This window comes from Lampetra fluviatilis, unplaced genomic scaffold (assembly GCF_964198595.1).
Source record: "Lampetra fluviatilis unplaced genomic scaffold, kcLamFluv1.1 SCAFFOLD_301, whole genome shotgun sequence".
Lineage (NCBI taxonomy): Eukaryota > Metazoa > Chordata > Hyperoartia > Petromyzontiformes > Petromyzontidae > Lampetra > Lampetra fluviatilis.
The window spans coordinates 94,237-113,064 of NW_027620516.1; the positions used below are offsets into that span (position 1 = coordinate 94,237).

The window sequence follows — 18,828 nt, forward strand, 5'->3', positions numbered from 1 at the left end:
CGACAGCCCTGTTCTTCTGAACACCACCAAGCTTGGCAGCGTATATTTAAGTATATATTTAAGTATATACGCTGCCAAGCCTGGTGGTGCTCATTCAGACGCTGTCTTTCCGACAGACCTGTTCTTCACCTGAGGACGGCTGCTTGCGTTGTGGCCGAAACGTCGTGAGAATTGTATTATGTTATTATGTGATATTTTTATTAATTTATTATTTCTCTTCTACGTGACGACTTTACCGAAAGAACCAAGAAGATGAATCCCTGCAGTCACGAAAGAAGCTTTGAATCGAAATGTAACGTTAAAGATGTGAATGCATGCGGGGTACATGGAGGTGTGGCCTATCTGAAATGTGTTTGACACAACACGCAATTTTTTTCGGGGTACATGCGGCAAAATCGGTAACTCCGTATCTCTCTTCCCCCATTCACTCCACCCCCCTCCCCCCCTCCCCCCCACCCCCCTCACCCCCCCCTCTCCTCATTCCCCCCCCCCCCATCTCCTCATCTCCCCACTTATCTCCCTTCTTATCTCCCCCCTCTCCCCCCCCTCTCCCCCTCTCACCCCCCCACTCACCCCCCCCACTCACTCCCCCTCACTCCCCCTCTCCCCCCCTCCCCCTCTCCTCATCTCTCCCCCACTCCCCCCTCTCCTCATCTCCCACTTATCTCCCCCCCCCTCACTCCCCCTCTCCCCCCCCCTCACTCCCCCTCTCCCCCCACTCCTCATCTCATTTCCCCCCCCCCTCCCCCCTCTCCCCCCCCCTCCCTCCCCCCTCCCCCCCCCCTCCCCCCTCCCTCCCCCTCTCCCCCCCCCCTCACTCCCCCTCTCCCCCCACTCCTCATCTCATTTCCCCCCCCCCCTCCCCCCCTCCCTCCCCCTCCCTCCCCCCCTCCCCCTCCCCCCCCCCCTCCCTCCCCCCTCCCCCTCCCTCCCCCCTCCCTCCCCCTCTCCCCCACCCTCTCCTCATCTCCCCCCCCCCTCTCTCCCCTTATCTCCCCCCTTATCCCCCCCCCTCTCCTCATCTCCCCACTCATCTCCCCCCTCATCTCCCCCCCCCCCTCCCCCCCCTCTCCCCCTCACCCCCCCCTCACCCCCCCTCTCCCCCCCCTCCCCCTCTCCCCCTTATCTCCCCCTTATCTCCCCCCCCCCTCCCCCCCCCTCCCCCTCACCCCCCCTCACCCCCCCTCTCCCCCCCCTCCCCCTCTCCCCCTCATCTCCCCCCTCATCTCCCCCCCCCCTCCCCCCCTCTCCCCCTCTCCCCCCCTCACCCCCCCTCTCCCCCCCCCTCCCCCTCTCCCCCCCTCCCCCCCTCACCCCCCCCTCTCCCCCCCTCCCCCTCTCCCCCTCATCTCCCCCTTATCTCCCCCCCCCCCTCCCCCCCCCTCCCCCCCTCTCTCCCTCACCCCCCCTCACCCCCCCCTCTCCCCCCCCTCCCCCTCTCCCCCTTATCTCCCCCTTATCTCCCCCCTCCCTCCCCCCCTCTCCCCCCTCACCCCCCTCACCCCCCCTCTCCCCCCCCTCCCCCTCTCCCCCTCATCTCCCCCCTCATCTCCCCCCCCCCTCCCCCTCTCCCCCCCCTCACCCCCCCCTCTCCCCCCCCTCCCCCTCTCCCCCTCATCTCCCCCCTCATCTCCCCCTTATCTCCCCCCCCCTCCCCCCCCCTCCCCCCTCCCCCCCCCCCTCTCCCCCCCCTCCCCCTCTCCCCCTCATCTCCCCCTCATCTCCTTCCCCCTCCCCCCCCCTCCCCCCCTCTCCCCCCCTCCCCCTCTCCCCCTCATCTCCCCCTCATCTCCCCCCCCCTCCCCCCCTCTCCCCCTCACCCCCCCCTCACCCCCCCCCTCACCCCCCCTCTCCCCCCCCTCCCCCTCTCCCCCTCATCTCCCCCTTATCTCCCCCCCCCTCCCACCCCCTCCCACCCCACCAAGGCTCCTACCCGCGTCTGTCTCTGAGCTTCCGACTCAAACGCAACATCGGCTACTTCATCCTGCAGACGTACATGCCGTCAACTCTCATCACCATCCTCTCCTGGGTGTCCTTCTGGATCAACTACGACGCTTCAGCTGCTCGTGTGGCTCTGGGTGAGAGACAGAGAGACAGAGAGACACACAGAGACACACAGAGACAGAGAGACACACACACAGAGACAGAGAGAGAGGCAGACGTACATGCCGTCAACTCTCATCACCATCCTCTCCTGGGTGTCCTTCTGGATCAACTACGACGCTTCAGCTGCTCGTGTGGCTCTGGGTGAGAGACAGAGAGACAGAGAGACACACAGAGACACACAGAGACAGAGAGACACACACACAGAGACAGAGAGAGAGGCAGACGTACATGCCGTCAACTCTCATCACCATCCTCTCCTGGGTGTCCTTCTGGATCAACTACGACGCTTCAGCTGCTCGTGTGGCTCTGGGTGAGAGACAGAGAGACAGAGAGACACACAGAGACACACAGAGACAGAGAGACACACACACAGAGACAGAGAGAGAGGCAGACGTACATGCCGTCAACTCTCATCACCATCCTCTCCTGGGTGTCCTTCTGGATCAACTACGACGCTTCAGCTGCTCGTGTGGCTCTGGGTGAGAGATAGAGAGACAGAGAGACACACAGAGACACACAGAGACAGAGAGACACACACACAGAGACACAGAGAGAGGCAGACGTACATGCCGTCAACTCTCATCACCATCCTCTCGTGGGTGTCCTTCTGGATCAACTACGACGCTTCAGCTGCTCGTGTGGCTCTGGGTGAGAGACACACAGAGAGACACAGAGACACACAGAGACAGAGAGACAGAGAGAGAGACACAGAGAGACACAGAGACAGAGAGACAGAGAGAGCTAGAGAGAGAGACACAGAGAGCTAGAGAGAGAGACAGAGAGACACAGAGAGACACAGAGAGCTAGAGAGAGAGACACAGAGAGCTAGAGAGAGAGACAGAGAGAGAGACACAGAGAGACACAGAGAGCTAGAGAGAGAGACACAGAGAGCTAGAGAGAGAGACACAGAGAGCTAGAGAGAGAGACACAGAGAGCTAGAGAGAGAGACAGAGAGAGAGACACAGAGAGACACAGAGAGCTAGAGAGAGAGACACAGAGAGCTAGAGAGAGAGACAGAGAGAGAGACACAGAGAGACACAGAGAGCTAGAGAGAGAGACACAGAGAGCTAGAGAGAGAGACAGAGAGAGAGACACAGAGAGCTAGAGAGAGAGACACAGAGAGCTAGAGAGAGAGACAGAGAGAGAGAGAGACACAGAGAGAGACAGAGAGAGATAGATACGACCATCACCACCATCATCATCATCACCACCACCAACAACAACAACAACCGCCATTCGCCACTAAGTGGCGGTGACGTCACCACGACGCTTGTGCCAGGCCATGTGCACCTTGAGGCTGCCACGTGAAGTGTCGAACGCCCGCTGGCAGGAGGTCACTCCCTCACTCACCCACTCAATCACCCACTCACTCACCCACCCACCCACCTACCCAGTCACCCACTCATCCACCAACGCACCCACGCACCCACCCACTCACCCACCAACTCATCCACCCACCCACACACTCACCCACCCACCCACCTACCCACTCACCCACTCATCCACCAATCCCCCAACTCACCCACCCACCCACCCACTCACCCACCCACGCACCCACCCACTCACCCACCAACTCACCCACCCATCCCCCAACTCACCCACCCACCCACCCACAACCACCATTCGCCACTAAGTGGCGGTGACGTCACCACGACGCTTGTGCCAGGCCAAGTGCACCTTGAGGCTACCACGTGAAGTGTCGAACGCCCGCTGGCAGGAGGTCACGGGGCAGACCCAGCAGGTGCCACGGGTCGACTGCTGTGCCAGGCTAGGTGCATGAGGAGGTCACGGGGCAGACCCAGCAGGTGCCACGGGTCGACTGCTGTGCCAGGCTAGGTGCAGGAGGAGGTCACGGGGCAGACCCAGCAGGTGCCACGGGTCGACTGCTGTGCCAGGCTAGGTGCAGGAGGAGGTCACGGGGCAGACCCAGCAGGTGCCACGGGTCGACTGCTGTGCCAGGCTAGGTGCAGGAGGAGGAGGTCACGGGGCAGACCCAGCAGGTGCCACGGGTCGACTGCTGTGCCAGGCTAGGTGCATGAGGAGGTCACGGGGCAGACCCAGTAGGTGCCATGGGTTGACTGCTGTGCCAGGCTAGGTGCAGGAGGAGGTCACGGGGCAGACCCAGCAGGTGCCACGGGTCGACTAAATGAGATGACTGAGATGACTGGCTGATGCGCCACCTGTGCCCCCTACTGTGCCAACTTGCTGTGCTTTAGCCACCCGGCGCTCCGCTCATCACCACTATCACCACCATCACCACCATCACCATCATCACCACTCACTCACTCACCACTCACTCACTCACCACCATCACCACCACTCACTCACCACCACTCACTCACCACCATCACCACCACTCACCACCATCACCACTACTCACTCACCACCATCATCACCACTACTCACTCACTCATCACCATCACCACCACTCACTCACCACTCACTCACTCACCACTCACCACTCACTCACCACTCACCACCACTCACTCACCACTCACCACCCACCCCACCCCTCACCTCCCAGACATCACCACCATCACCACCACTCACTCACCACTCACCACCCACCCTACCCCTCACCTCCCAGACATCACCACCATCACCACCACTCACCACCACTCACTCACCACTCACTCACCACTCACCACCACCACTCACCACCCACCCCACCCCTCACCTCCCAGACATCACCACCATCACCACCACTCACTCACTCACCACTCATCTCACCACTCACTCACTCACCACTCATCTCACCACTCACCTCACCACTCACCCCTTTCCCCAGGCATCACTACCACTCACCCCACCCCACCCCTCACTCACTCACCACTCATCATCATCACTCACTCACCACTCACTCACCACTCACCCTCCCTCCCCAGGCATCACCACCGTGCTCACCATGACGACGATCTCGACTCACCTGCGCGAGACGCTCCCCAAGATCCCCTACGTCACTCACCACCACCACTCACTCACCACCATCATCACCACCACTCACTCGCCACTCACTCACCACCGCCACTCACTCACCACCACCACTCACTCACCACCACTCACTCACCACCACCACCACTCACTCACCACTCACTCGCCACTCACTCACCACTCACCCTCCCTTCCCAGGCATCACCACCGTGCTCACCATGACGACGATCTCGACTCACCTGCGCGAGACCCTCCCCAAGATCCCCTACGTCACTCACCACCACCACTCACTCACCACCATCATCACCACCACTCACTCACCACTCACTCACCACCATAACCACCATCACCACCACTCACTCACCACCATAACCACCATCACCACCATCACCACTCACTCACTCATCACCACCATCACCACTCACTCACCACCATCACCACTCACCACTCACTCACCACTCACCACCACTCACTCACCACCATCACCACTCACTCACTCACCACCACTCACTCACCAACATCACCACCACCACCACCACTCACTCACTCACCACCACTCACTCACTCACCACCATCACCACCACCACCACTCACTCACCACTCACTCACTCACCACCACTCACTCACCATCACCACCACCACCACCACTCACTCACCACTCACTCACCACCACTCACCACCATCACCACCACCACCACCACTCACTCACCACTCACTCACTCACCACCACTCACTCACCACCATCACCACCACCACCACCACTCACCACCCTCACCCCTTTCCCCAGACATCACCACCATCACTCACTCACCATCACCACCATCACTCACTCACCACCACTCACTCACTCACCACTCACCCTCCCTCCCCAGGCATCACCACCGTGCTCACGATGACGATGATCTCAACTCACCACCATCACCACCACTCACTCACCACCATCATCATCACCATCACCACCATCACTCACTCACCACCACTCACTCACCACTCACTCACTCACCACTCACCCTCCCTCCCCAGGCATCACCACCGTGCTCACCATGACGACGATCTCGACTCACCTGCGCGAGACCCTCCCCAAGATCCCCTACGTCACTCACCACTCACTCACTCACCACCACCACTCACTCACCACTCACCCACTCACCACTCACCCTCCCTCCCCAGGCATCACCACCGTGCTCACCATGACGACGATCTCGACTCACCTGCGCGAGACCCTCCCCAAGATCCCCTACGTCACTCACCACCACCACTCACTCACCACCATCACCACCACCACCACCACCACTCACTCACCACTCACTCACTCACCACCTCTCCCTCCCCAGGCATCACCACCGTGCTCACCATGACGACGATCTCGACTCACCTGCGCGAGACGCTCCCCAAGATTCCCTACGTCACTCACCACCACCACTCACTCACCACCATCACCACCACCACCATCACCACTCACTCACCACTCACTCACTCACCACTCACCCTCCCTCCCCAGGCATCACCACCGTGCTCACCATGACGACGATCTCGACTCACCTGCGCGAGACCCTCCCCAAGATCCCCTACGTCACTCACCACCACCACTCACTCACCACCATCACCACCACCACCACCACTCACTCACCACTCACTCACTCACCACCTCTCCCTCCCCAGGCATCACCACCGTGCTCACCATGACGACGATCTCGACTCACCTGCGCGAGACCCTCCCCAAGATCCCCTACGTCAAGGCAATCGACGTCTACCTCATGGGATGCTTCGTCTTCGTGTTCCTGGCGCTGCTCGAGTACGCGCTCGTCAACTTCATCTTCTTCGGACGAGGAGCTCATCACAAGTGGACGCACGCACAGACACGCCGACACGAGGCGGCGGCGGCGGTGGAGGCGGTGGTGGTGGTGGAGGCGGTGGTGGAGGTCGGAGGAGGAGGAGGAGGAGGACGTCGTGGTGGTGGTGGTGGAGGTGGTGGTGGTGGTGGTCGTGGAGGTGGTGGAGTTGGAGGAGGTGGTGGAGGTGGTGGAGTTGGAGGTCGTGGTGATGGAGGTGGTGGTGGTGGTGGAGTTGGTGTTGATGGTGGTGAAGTTGGAGGTGGAGTTGGTGGTGGAGGTGGTGGTGGTTGTGGAGATGGTGGTGGTGGAGGTGGAGGTGGTGGAGGTGGAAGCAGCAGTTGCAACAACAATGAACGGGGTGGACGCATCAAGTTCGGTGCTCTCAGACACGCGGCGGCAGTGGCGGTCAGAGGCTGCCGCCGTGGTGGTGGTGGAGGTGGTGGTGGAGGTGGTGGAGGTGGTGGTGGAGGTGGTGGTGGTGGAAGCAGCAGCAGCAGCAACAACAACAACAATGGACGGGGTGGACACTTGAGGGTCGACGGGATTAAGGTGAGGATGGAGGTGGTGGAGGAGGTGGTGGTGATGGTGGAGTTGGTGGAGGTTGTGATGATGGTGGTAATGTAGAAGGTGGTGGTGGTATTGATGGTGTTGATGGTGGTGATGGAGAAGGTCGTAGTGGTGGAGGTGGTGGAGGTGGTGATGGTGGTGATGGTGATGGAGGTGGTAGTGGTAATGGAGAAGGTGGTGGTGGTGGTGGAGGTAGTGATGGTGGTGGTCGTGATGGTGGTGATGGTGGTAATGGAGAAGGTGGTGGTGGAGGTGGTGGTGGAGGTAGTGATGGTTGTGTTTGTGATGGTGGTGATGGAGGTGGTGGTAGTGGTAATGTAGAAAGTGGTGGTGGAGCTTGCAGTGGTGGTGGTATTGATGGTGGTGATGGTGAAGGTCGTAGTGGTGGAGGTGGTGGAGGTAGTGATGGTGGTGGAGGTGGTAGTGGTAATGGAGAAGGTGGTGGTGGTGGTGGTGGAGGTAGTGATGGTTGTGTTTGTGATGGTGGTGGTCGTGATGGTGATGGTGGTGGTGATGGAGAAGGTGGTGGTGGTGGTAGTGATGGTGGTGATGGTGGTGGAGGTGGTAGTGGTAATGGAGAAGGTGGTGGTGGAGGTGGTGGTGGTGGAGGTAGTGATGGTTGTGTTTGTGATGGTGGTGGTCGTGATGGTGATGGTGGTGGTGATGGAGAAGGTGGTGGTGGTGGTAGTGATGGTGGTGATGGTGGTGGAGGTGGTAGTGGTAATGGAGAAGGTGGTGGTGGAGGTGGTGGTGGTGGAGGTAGTGATGGTTGTGTTTGTGATGGTGGTGGTGGTGATGGAGGTGGTAGTGGTAATGGAGAAGGTGGTGGTGGAGGTGGTGGTGGTGGTGGTGGTGATGGAGGTGGTAGTGGTAATGGAGAAGGTGGTGGTGGTGGTGGTGGAGGTAGTGATGGTTGTGTTTGTGATGGTGGTGGTCGTGATGGTGATGATGGTGGTGATGGAGAAGGTGGTGGTGGTGGTTGTGGTGGTGGTCGTGATGGTGGTGGTGGAGAAGGTGATGGTGGAGGTTGTGGTGGTGGTGGTGGTGGTGATGGAGAAGGTGGTGGTGGAGCTTGCTTTGGTGGTATTGATGGTGGTGATGGTGGTAATGGAGAAGGTGGTGGTGGAGGTGGTGGTGGAGGTAGTGATGGTGGTGGAGGTGTGGGGGTGGTGGTATTGATGGTGGTGATGCTGGTAATGGAGAAGGTGGTGGTGGTGGTTGTGGTGGTGATGGTGATGGTGGTAATGGAGAAGGTGGTGGTGGTGGTGGTGATGATGATGGTGGTGATGGAGAAGGTGGTGGTGGTTGTGGTGGTGATGATGGTGGTAATGGAGAAGGTGGTGGTGGAGGTTGTGGTGGTGATGGTGGTAATGGAGAAGGTGGTGGTGGTGATGATGATGGTGGTGATGGAGAAGGTGGTGGTGGAGGTTGTGGTGGTGATGGTGATGGTGGTGATGGAGAAGGTGGTGGTGGTGGTTGTGGTGGTGATGGTGATGGAGAAGGTGGTGGTGGAGCTTGCAGTGGTGGTGGTATTGATGGTGGTGATGGTAGTAATGGAGAAGGTCGTAGTGGTTGAGGTTGTGGTGGTGGCGGTGGTGGTGGAGGTCGTGATGATGGTGATGGAGGTGGTGGTGGAAGATGAGGTAGTGGTGGTGGTGGTGTAATTACGGAGGTGATGGTGGTGGTGGTGGTGGTGATGGTGGTAATGGAGAAGGTAGTGGTGGTGGTGGTGGTTGCGGTGGTGGTGGTAGTCATGGTGGTGATGGTGGTAATGGAGAAGGTAGTGGTGGAGGTTGAGGTGGTGGAGGTAGTAGTGATGGTGGTGGAGGTGTGGAACGTAGTGGTGTTGAGCAGGGGGATGGGGGGGGTCACGAGGGGCCACACCTGGCAAAAGGGGGGGGGTCACGCACTCAAGATGCCTTTCTGGCAACACTCCGTCCACAAAAGGAGAGCCTCTGTCCAGAGTCTGGACCGGTACCGCCAGGCGTCAATGACGTCTCCTGGCCAAACGCCATTTGGCGGAGCCAGGAGATTGATTCTTCACCCTCGGGGCTCCTCCAGAAACAACGAAAAGCCAATGCGGGTGGCCATGCGGAATGTTCGAACGCTCACTGCCGAGGAGAGGCTGCCACTCCTCTGTCGGGAGCTGGACGGGTACCGCCTGGATCTCTGTGGCATTCAGGAGGTCCGGTGGACCGGCTCTGGCTCCTGCCACGATGAGGGGTGGACAGTCTTCTACTCAGGGGCAGTTGACTGCCAAACAACAGGGAGTGGCTCTTCTTCTGAACATAAGAATGAAGGGGGCGTAGGAGCGTGGCGGTGAGGTGTGGGAAGCTGTAAGCCCCAGGCTACTTTGGGCTCGCCTTCCCATCAACCGGAGGCGAGGAGTGGTGGTCGTGGTTACTTATGCCCCCACCGAAGACGAACATCCGTGGAGGGATGCAGGCAAGGCCGAAGAGTCAGATGCCTTCTGTGACCTCCTGTCACAGGTGCTGGCTAAAGTGGCCCCTTGGGACAGAGTCATCTTGTTGGGTGACTTCAATGCCCGAGTTGGTCATGATGCTGGCACCTGGTCTGGAGTGATTGGAAGGCATGGGCCAGATCAGCTCAATGACAACGGCAGGAGGCTGCTAGATTTTTGTGCAGCCCATGGGCTTGTAATTACCAACACGCTGTTCCGGCATCGGCGCATCCACACAACATCATGGATGCATGCCGGGTCCAAGCAAGAACATCTGCCGGACTAAATAGTGACGGACCAGCAGATGCAGACCCATGTCCATCCAGGACCCCATTCAAACCCACAGTGAACTGGTCTCTTCTAGCTGATGAAAGTTGCAAGCGAGAATTTTATCATCGCTTGCAGCTGGGGTTGGCATCTTCCCCCACTCCACCTGATGTCGAGGGTAATTGGGCGAGGTTTAGGACTGTGGCTCATGCAGCTGCAATGGCTGCTTTGGGTACGCGGTCCAGACCTCTCCGAATCAGTCGAGCGGCATTATCTTTTCATCGGTTGCGTAACGCTGTGTGGAAGCCACTTGGTCTGTCGTTCCGCACGAAACTTCAGGTCGTCTTGGCCACAGTCATTCCCTCCCTTCTCTACGCTTGCGAAACGTGGACCCCCCTAATGGAACATTGTCGCCGGTTAGAAATATTGAGGCTGGCCTGCCTACGATCCATCCTGGGTTCAAGCAGGCTGGATTGTATGATGAGCTCACAAATCCTTGAAAGATCTGGACAAAGTCCCATCGGTGAACTCCTCCGGCAGGCAAGGCTGTGTTAACTGGGTCATGTAGCCCGCATGCCCAGCCACCGCATGCCTAGACAACTTTTGTTCGGCCGGATCGAGGGGGCTAAACGGGCGTGGCACGGGCTAGATAAGAGATGGAGTGATGTGGTACAGGAGGATGTGGAGCTGAGTGGACTTGCTGATGACTGGTACCAGCGGTGTCAAGATCGGCCTCAGTGGAGGAGGCTCGTGAAGGACGCTACTGGGCAGTTGGAGGCAGTCGCCCTCCAACAACAACGGAGGGCGGAGGAGCGACGCTCACAACAACGAGCGGAGCGCCGGGTGGCTAAAGCTAATCAAGTTGGCACAGTAGGGGGCACAGGTGGTGCATTAGCCACTCGTCTAAGTCAGTCGACCCGTGGCACCTGCTGGGTCTGCCCCGTGACCTCCTGCCAGCGGGCGTTCGACACTTCACATGGCCTCAATGTGCACATAGTCTGGCACATGCGTCGTGGTGACGTCACCGCCACTTAGTGGCGTATGACGGTTGTTGTTATTGTTGTTATACACAACATGAACAACCGTGGCTGGTTGGGTGGGTGGGTGGCTGGGTGAGTGGCTGGGTGAGTTTCTGGGTGGGTGGCTGAGATGGGTGGCTGATTGGGTAAGTGGCTGGGTGGGTGGGTGGCTGGGTGAGTGGCTGGGTGAGTGGCTGGGTGGGTGGTTGGGTGGGTGGCTGGGTGGGTGGGTGGCTGTGTGGGTGGCTGGTTGGGTGGGTGGCTGGGTGGGTGGGTGGCTGGGTGGGTGGGTGGCTGGGTGGGTGGGTGGCTGGGTGGGTGGATGGCTGGGTGGGTGGGTGGCTGGTTGGGTGGTTGGGTGGGTGGGTGGGTGGCTGGGTAGGTGGCTGGGTAGGTGGCTGGGTAGGTGGCTGGGTAGGTGGGTGGGTGAGTGGCTGGGTGAGTTGGTGGGTGGGTGGCTGAGATGGGTGGGTGGCTGAGTGGCTGGGTGAGTTGCTGGGTGGGTGGGTGGCTGGGTGGGTGGCTGGGTAGGTGGGTGGGTGAGTTGCTGGGTGGGTGGGTGGCTGGGTGGGTGGCTGGGTAGGTGGGTGGGTGAGCGGCTGGGTGGGTGGCTGGCTGGGTAGGTGGCTGGGTAGGTGGCTGGGTGGGTGGGTGGGTGGGTAGGTGGGTGAGTGGCTGGCTGGGTAGGTGGCTGGGTAGGTGGCTGGGTAGGTGGCTGGGTAGGTGGCTGGGTAGGTGGCTGGGTAGGTGGCTGGGTGGGTGACTGTGTGGGTAGGTGGCTGGGTAGGTGGCTGGGTGGGTGGCTGGCTGGGTAGGTGGCTGGGTAGGTGGCTGGGTAGGTGGCTGGGTAGGTGGCTGGGTAGGTGGCTGGGTAGGTGGGTGGGTGGGTAGGTGGGTGAGTGGCTGGCTGGGTAGGTGGCTGGGTAGGTGGCTGGGTAGGTGGGTGGGTGAGTGGCTGGCTGGGTAGGTGGCTGGGTAGGTGGCTGGGTAGGTGGCTGGGTAGGTGGCTGGGTAGGTGGGTGGGTGAGTGGCTGGCTGGGTAGGTGGCTGGGTAGGTGGCTGGGTAGGTGGCTGGGTAGGTGGCTGGGTAGGTGGCTGGGTAGGTGGCTGGGTGGGTGACTGTGTGGGTAGGTGGCTGGGTAGGTGGCTGGGTGGGTGGCTGGCTGGGTAGGTGGCTGGGTAGGTGGCTGGGTAGGTGGCTGGGTAGGTGGCTGGGTAGGTGGCTGGGTAGGTGGGTGGGTGGGTAGGTGGGTGAGTGGCTGGCTGGGTAGGTGGCTGGGTAGGTGGCTGGGTAGGTGGGTGGGTGAGTGGCTGGCTGGGTAGGTGGCTGGGTAGGTGGCTGGGTAGGTGGCTGGGTAGGTGGCTGGGTAGGTGGGTGGGTGGGTAGGTGGGTGAGTGGCTGGCTGGGTAGGTGGCTGGCTGGGTAGGTGGCTGGGTAGGTGGGTGGGTGAGTGGCTGGGTGGGTGACTGTGTGGGTAGGACGGTGGCTGCGTGTCCGGAGTGCGATTTCTGGCCGAGCGGACCGATGGCCGCCCGCCCGACTCGCCCGTGCGACTCGCCCGTGCCTTGCAGGTGGATGCACATGGCCATGTCGTCCTCACCTCCTTCCACGTGAGCAACGAGACGTCCACCCTGTTTCCACCATCGCCACAGTCGACCGCCACTTTTGCGGTCCCAATGTCCAGGGGACTTGGGGCTGAGTCCAAGGTGGCGCATTTGGGATCGACTGGAGGTGGTGGAGGTGGTGGAGGTGGTGGAGGTGGAGGGAGCGTGGGGGTGACTTTCCAGGTGAGCGAGGGGATGGGGAGGATGGGGAGAGAGGGAGGGAGGATGGGGATGGAGGATGGGGAAGGAGGGAGGATGGGGAGGGAGGGAGTGAGGGGGAGAGAGGGAGGATGGGAAGGGAGTGAGTGGGGGAGTGGGGGAGGGAGTGGGCGAGCGAGGGAGTGGGGGGGGAGGGAGTGAGTGGGGGAGTGGGGGAGGGAGTGGGCGAGTGGGGGAGGGAGTGGGCGAGCGAGGGAGTGGGGGGGGGTGAGTGGAGCGAGTGACTAGATCTGCTCCCGCCGCGTGCCGTGTGTCTGTGCCGCCCTCACGAGACCTCAACGTGAACCCCCCCCCTGTGCCCCCCCACCCCCCTCACCCCCCCACCCCCCCACGAAGGAGCCCCCCCTCTCTTTGCCCCCCAATCGGAAGCGCCCGGCCCCCCACGGACCGCACCGCGAACCCGACTCCACCAGCCCCTCCTCGTCTCCGCCATCGTCGTCGTCGTCATCATCGTCATCATCCAAGAACAACAACAACGACAAGGACACCACCACCGCCACCACCACCCAGCGGCACCGCCCGGCGGGACCCCACCGACGTTCCAGGCGACCCCCCAACCCCAGCAGCGAAGACGCTACCGCCACCGCAGCCGGCGGTGAGGGACCGCCAGCGCCGCCTAACCGTCTGCGGTCGCCGCTGATCGCCGACGTGAACAGCATCGACCGCGGCTCCCGCCTCGTCTTCCCCTCTGCGTTCGTCTTGTTCAACGTCGTGTACTGGGCCTACTACGTCAACTAACTAGTTAACTACTACGTCAACTAGCTACTAACTAGTTAACCAGCGAGGTCACTTAGTCACTGACTAGCTAACTGACTAACCGACAGACTAACCGACTGACTAACCGACTGACTAACCGACTGACTAGCCGACTGACTTACCGACTAAGCTCACCGCCGGACGTGAAGAAGCATCGACCGCGGCTCCCGCCTCGTCTGCCCCTCCGCGTTCGTCTTGTTCAACGTCGTGTACTGGGCCTACTACGTCAACTAACTAGTTAACTACTACGTCAACTAGCTACTAACCATCTTCTTGGTTCTCTCGGTAAAGTCATCACGTAGAAATAAAACATAATAAAATAATAGAATTCTCACGACGTTTCGGCCACAACGCAAGCAGCCGTCCTCAGGTGAAGAACAGGTCTGTCAGAAAGTCCTTCCCCCCTCCAACCCAGCTTAAATATACACTGCCAAGCCTGGTGGTGCTCATTCAGACGCTGTCTTTCCGACAGACCTGTTCTTCTGAACACCACCAAGCTTGGCAGCGTATATTTAAGTATATATTTAAGTATATACGCTGCCAAGCCTGGTGGTGCTCATTCAGACGCTGTCTTTCCGACAGACCTGTTCTTCTGAACACCACCAAGCTTGGCAGCGTATATTTAAGTATATATTTAAGTATATACGCTGCCAAGCTTGGTGGTGCTCATTCAGACGCTGTCTTTCCGACAGACCTGTTCTTCTGAACACCACCAAGCTTGGCAGCGTATATTTAAGTATATATTTAAGTATATACGCTGCCAAGCTTGGTGGTGCTCATTCAGACGCTGTCTTTCCGACAGACCTGTTCTTCTGAACACCGCCAAGCTTGGCAGCGTATATTTAAGTAGGCCAATTTCTCGACCACATCAATTCCATACACCCAGCCATCAGATTCGCCATGGAAGTCGAAAAAGATTGCAAGCCACCCTTTTTGGATGTCCTAATTAAAAGGAGACCTGATGGTTCAATGAGCCACTCTGTCTACAGGAAAGCCACCCATACGGATGCCTACCTAAAACCGGATTCCCACCACCATCCATCCCAGAAGAATTCCCTCATCAAGACTCTGCACCATAGAGCCCAATGCATCTCCGACCAGGAACACATTGCCAGTGAACTCAAACACGTACGCCAAGCTCTCAAGGCTAATGGTTACTCCGACTACACAATCCGCAAAGCCATCACTGCAACCATCAAGAAGGATCCTGTTGAGGAGCCATTCAAAATCATCACCTGACCCTACATTGCGGGGGTCACAAATAAGATTTACAAAATCCGGAATAAACACAAGATCCAGGTCCGATTCAACACAGTACATAAAATCCGTGATCTGGTCCCGTCTGTAAACGATGTGGTTCCAGACATACAGTACCCTGGCGTCTACAAACTGAGTTGCCTCTGTGGTAGCAGTTACATCGGAGAAACCAAACGACATGTCTCGGACCGCATCCGTGAACACAAAGCAGACCTGAAACACGGTAGGACCAACACCTCAGCCGTGGCAGATCACCGTTACAACTCAGTGGGCTCACATGACGTTGACTTCTCCAAGACGGAGGTTCTCTGCAAGCCATCCGGCTACCATGAGAGATTCGTTCACGAGGCCATCCACATATACAAACACAGAGACAATTTCAACCGAGAAGATGGAATCTGGCTCAGCAATCATTGGAAGGACGTAATAAACCAATTCTAGATTTGAAGCTTTCGTGACTGCAAGGATTCATATTCTTAGGTTGTTTTCGGTAAAGTCACGTAGGTAAAACATCAAAATTAATAAAAAATAAAATAAAATAAAAATCACGACGTTTCGGAGGCAACACAAGTCTCCGTCATCAGGTGGGACCGTCACAGCCGGATTAGCTGCATCAAGTGAGGCAACGATTCAGGATGTAATCCCTTAAAAGCGAATTGAGGGGGGAGGAGAGGGAGAGGGGGGGGAGCTCATCAGAATGTGGTAGCCAATGAATGGAACGTATCGGGAGGGAGGGGGGGCGGGGCTCAACCGCGTCCAAGCCGTCGTCTATCCTTTTGGCCCCGCCCCCCCTCCCCCTCCCGATGCGGTGTACGTGGCACTCCGTGCCGACATGAATTTTGATGTTTTACCTGAATGGTGACTTTACCGAAAAAAAACCTAATAATGTGATGAACCAAGTTAGTTACTCCCCCAGCGTTCGGCAGTACTGCTAGTGTAGCTTTGTTGTCTTGCATTGGCTTTACTGTAGTGGTAAAGCCAATGGGTTAGACAACTCTGAGTTAGACAGTCGTGGTGAGTGTGCGCGGGCCATAGAGTGGTAAACACGTGACTGTGTGTGTGTATTGTTTTTTGTTTGCATTTGACTGCAAGTATTGTGGTCAATGTAAGCATGAGTCCTTGCAAAAGGTGTCAGTTTTGTGGCCAGAAAAAAGGGGAAAAACCCTATTAGTATATTTTGGTACTGGCAAAGGAGGTCCCATGATGTGTGTGTGTCTGTGTATGTGTGTCTGTGTGTGTGTGTCTGTGTGTGTGTCTGTGTGTGTGTCTGTGTGTGTGTCTGTGTATGTGTGTGTTTGTGTCTGTGTGTCTGTGTGTGTGTCTGTGTGTGTGTCTGTGTGTGTGTCTGTGTGTGTGACTGTGTGTGTGTCTGTGTGCGTGTCTGTGTATGTGTCTGTGTGTCTGTGTGTGTGTCTGTGTGTGTGTCTGTGTGTGTGTGTGACTGTGTGTGTCTGTGTGTGTGTGACTGCGTCTGTGTGTGTGTCTGTGTGTGCGTCTGTGTGTGTGTCTGTGTGTGTGTGTCTGTGTGTGTCTGTGTGTGTGTCTGTGTGTCTGTGTGTGTCTGTGTGTGTGTCTGTGTGTGTGTGTCTGTGTGTCTGTGTGTGTGTCTGTGTGTGTGTCTGTGTATGTGTCTGTGTATGTGTGTCTGTGTATGTGTGTCTGTGTGTGTGTGTGTCTGTGTGTGTGTCTGTGTATGTGTCTGTGTATGTGTCTGTGTGTGTTTGTGTCTGTGTGTCTGTGTGTGTGTCTGTGTGTGTGTCTGTGTGTGTGTGACTGTGTGTGTGTCTGTGTGTGTGTCTGTGTATGTGTCTGTGTTTGTGTCTGTGTGTCTGTGTGTGTCTGTGTGTGTGTCTGTGTGTGTCTGTGTGTTACTGTGTGTGTGTCTGTGTGTGTGTCTGTGTGTGTGTGTCACTGTGTGTGTGTCTGTGTGTGTGTGACTGCGTCTGTGTGTGTGTCTGTGTGTGTGTCTGTGTGTGTCTGTGTGTGTGTCTGTGTGTCTGTGTGTCTGTGTGTCTGTGTATGTGTGTGTCTGTGTGTGTCCGGCAAAACAACCCCCTACCTCCTCGTGGTGCTGGATGGGCAACGTTGTCGTGGACAGTGCTGTGGGGGGGAGGGCCAATTCCGATTGGCCTTTCCCCTCATGGCGTCTATGACCACCACAGCGGCTAAACGGGGGCTCTGGACGGGTGCAAGGGGCTGGTAACCCCTCCACCTTCAATAAATTACCACTAAACCACGACTGAAATATCTAACTAACAAGCTTGTGCCGGAGGCCCCGGGGGGACAGGCGTCTATGACGTCTCCTGGCCAAACCCCAATTGGCGGAGCCAGGAGACTGAATCTTCACCCTCGGGGCTCCTCCAGAAACAACGAAAAGCCACTTCGTGTGGCCACGTGGAATGTTCGAGCGCTCACTGCGGAGGAGGAGAGGCTGCCACTCCTCCGTCGGGAGCTGGACCGGTACCGCCTGGATCTCTGTGGCATTCAGGAGGTCCGGTGGACCGGTTCTGGCTCCTGCCACCATGAGGGGTGGAGAGTTGATCGGCCTCAGTGGAGGAGGCTCGTGAAGGACGCTACTGGGCAGTTGGAGGCAGTCGCCCTCCAACAACAACGGAGGGCGGAGGAGCGACGCTCACAACAACGAGCGGAGCGCCGGGCGCATAAAACACAGCGAGTTGGCACAGTAGGGGGCACAGGTGGTGCATCAGCCAGTCATCTCGGTCATCTCGGTCAGTCGACCCGTGGCCTCCTGCCAGCGGGCGTTCGACACTTCACGTGGTAGCCTCAAGGTGCACTTGGCCTGGCACAAGCGTCGTGTTGACGTCACCGCCACTTAGTGGCGAATGGCGGTTGTTGTTGTGTCTGTGTGTGTCTCTCTCTCTCTCCCTCTGTGTGTCAGTGTGTGTGTCTGTGTGTGTCTGTGTGTCTCTGTGTGTCTGTTTGTGTCTCTGTGTGTGTGTCTGTGTGTGTGTCTGTGTGTGTGTCTGTGTGTTATCTGTGTGTGTGTTTGTGTGTGTGTTTGTCTGTGTGTGTGTCTGTGTGTGTGTCTCTCTCTCTCTCTCTGTGTGTCTCTGTGTGTGTCTGTGTGTGTTTCTGTGTGTGTGTCAGTGTGTGTGTCTGTGTGTGTCTGTGTGTGTGTGTCTGTGTGTGTGTGTCTGTGTTAGCGAGCTAGCGAGTTCGTTAAGTAGTTAACTAGCTCGCTAGGGGTAGAGATAGAGGGGGTAGAGATGGAAGATAAATATTCAATAAATTATAACAACACTTGTACATGTGTCTGTGTGAGTCTGTGGGTCTCTGTGTGGTGAGTCTGTGGGTCTCTGTGTGATGAGTCTGTGGGTCACCACCACCATCACCACCAGCACCACCACCATCAACACCAGCACCACCACCACCATCTCCAGCACCATCAGCACCACCACCATCACCACCACCACCACCAGCACCACCACCATCACCACCATCACCAGCACCACCACCATCACCACCACCATCACCACCATCACCACCACCATCACCACCACCACCATCACCAGCACCACCACCATCACCACCATCACCACCACCATCACCACCATCACCACCACCATCACCACCACCACCATCACCAGCACCACCACCATCACCACCACCATCACCACCATCACCACCACCATCACCACCACCACCATCACCACCACCATCACCACCATCACCACCATCACCACCACCATCACCACCATCACCACCACCATCACCACCACCACCATCACCACCACCATCACCGCCCACCACGTTCACAATGGACATCACTCGCGCTTTGAAATAT

The 18,828-nt window shown here is 58.0% G+C and overlaps 1 protein-coding gene across 1 annotated transcript in view; it reads left to right on the forward strand.

Moving 5' to 3' along the window:
* The window catches only part of LOC144954003 (gamma-aminobutyric acid receptor subunit beta-3-like), a 29,861-nt gene extending 16,113 nt beyond the window's left edge, over positions 1 to 13,748 (forward strand). The window contains exons 4-8 of the mRNA XM_078884587.1: positions 1,926 to 2,078; positions 6,700 to 6,911; positions 12,759 to 12,974; positions 13,283 to 13,290; positions 13,556 to 13,748. Coding sequence (XP_078740713.1) covers positions 1,926 to 2,078; positions 6,700 to 6,911; positions 12,759 to 12,974; positions 13,283 to 13,290; positions 13,556 to 13,748 — 782 coding nt within the window. The remainder of the gene's footprint in view (positions 1 to 1,925; positions 2,079 to 6,699; positions 6,912 to 12,758; positions 12,975 to 13,282; positions 13,291 to 13,555) is intronic.
* The last annotated feature ends 5,080 nt before the right edge of the window (positions 13,749 to 18,828 follow it).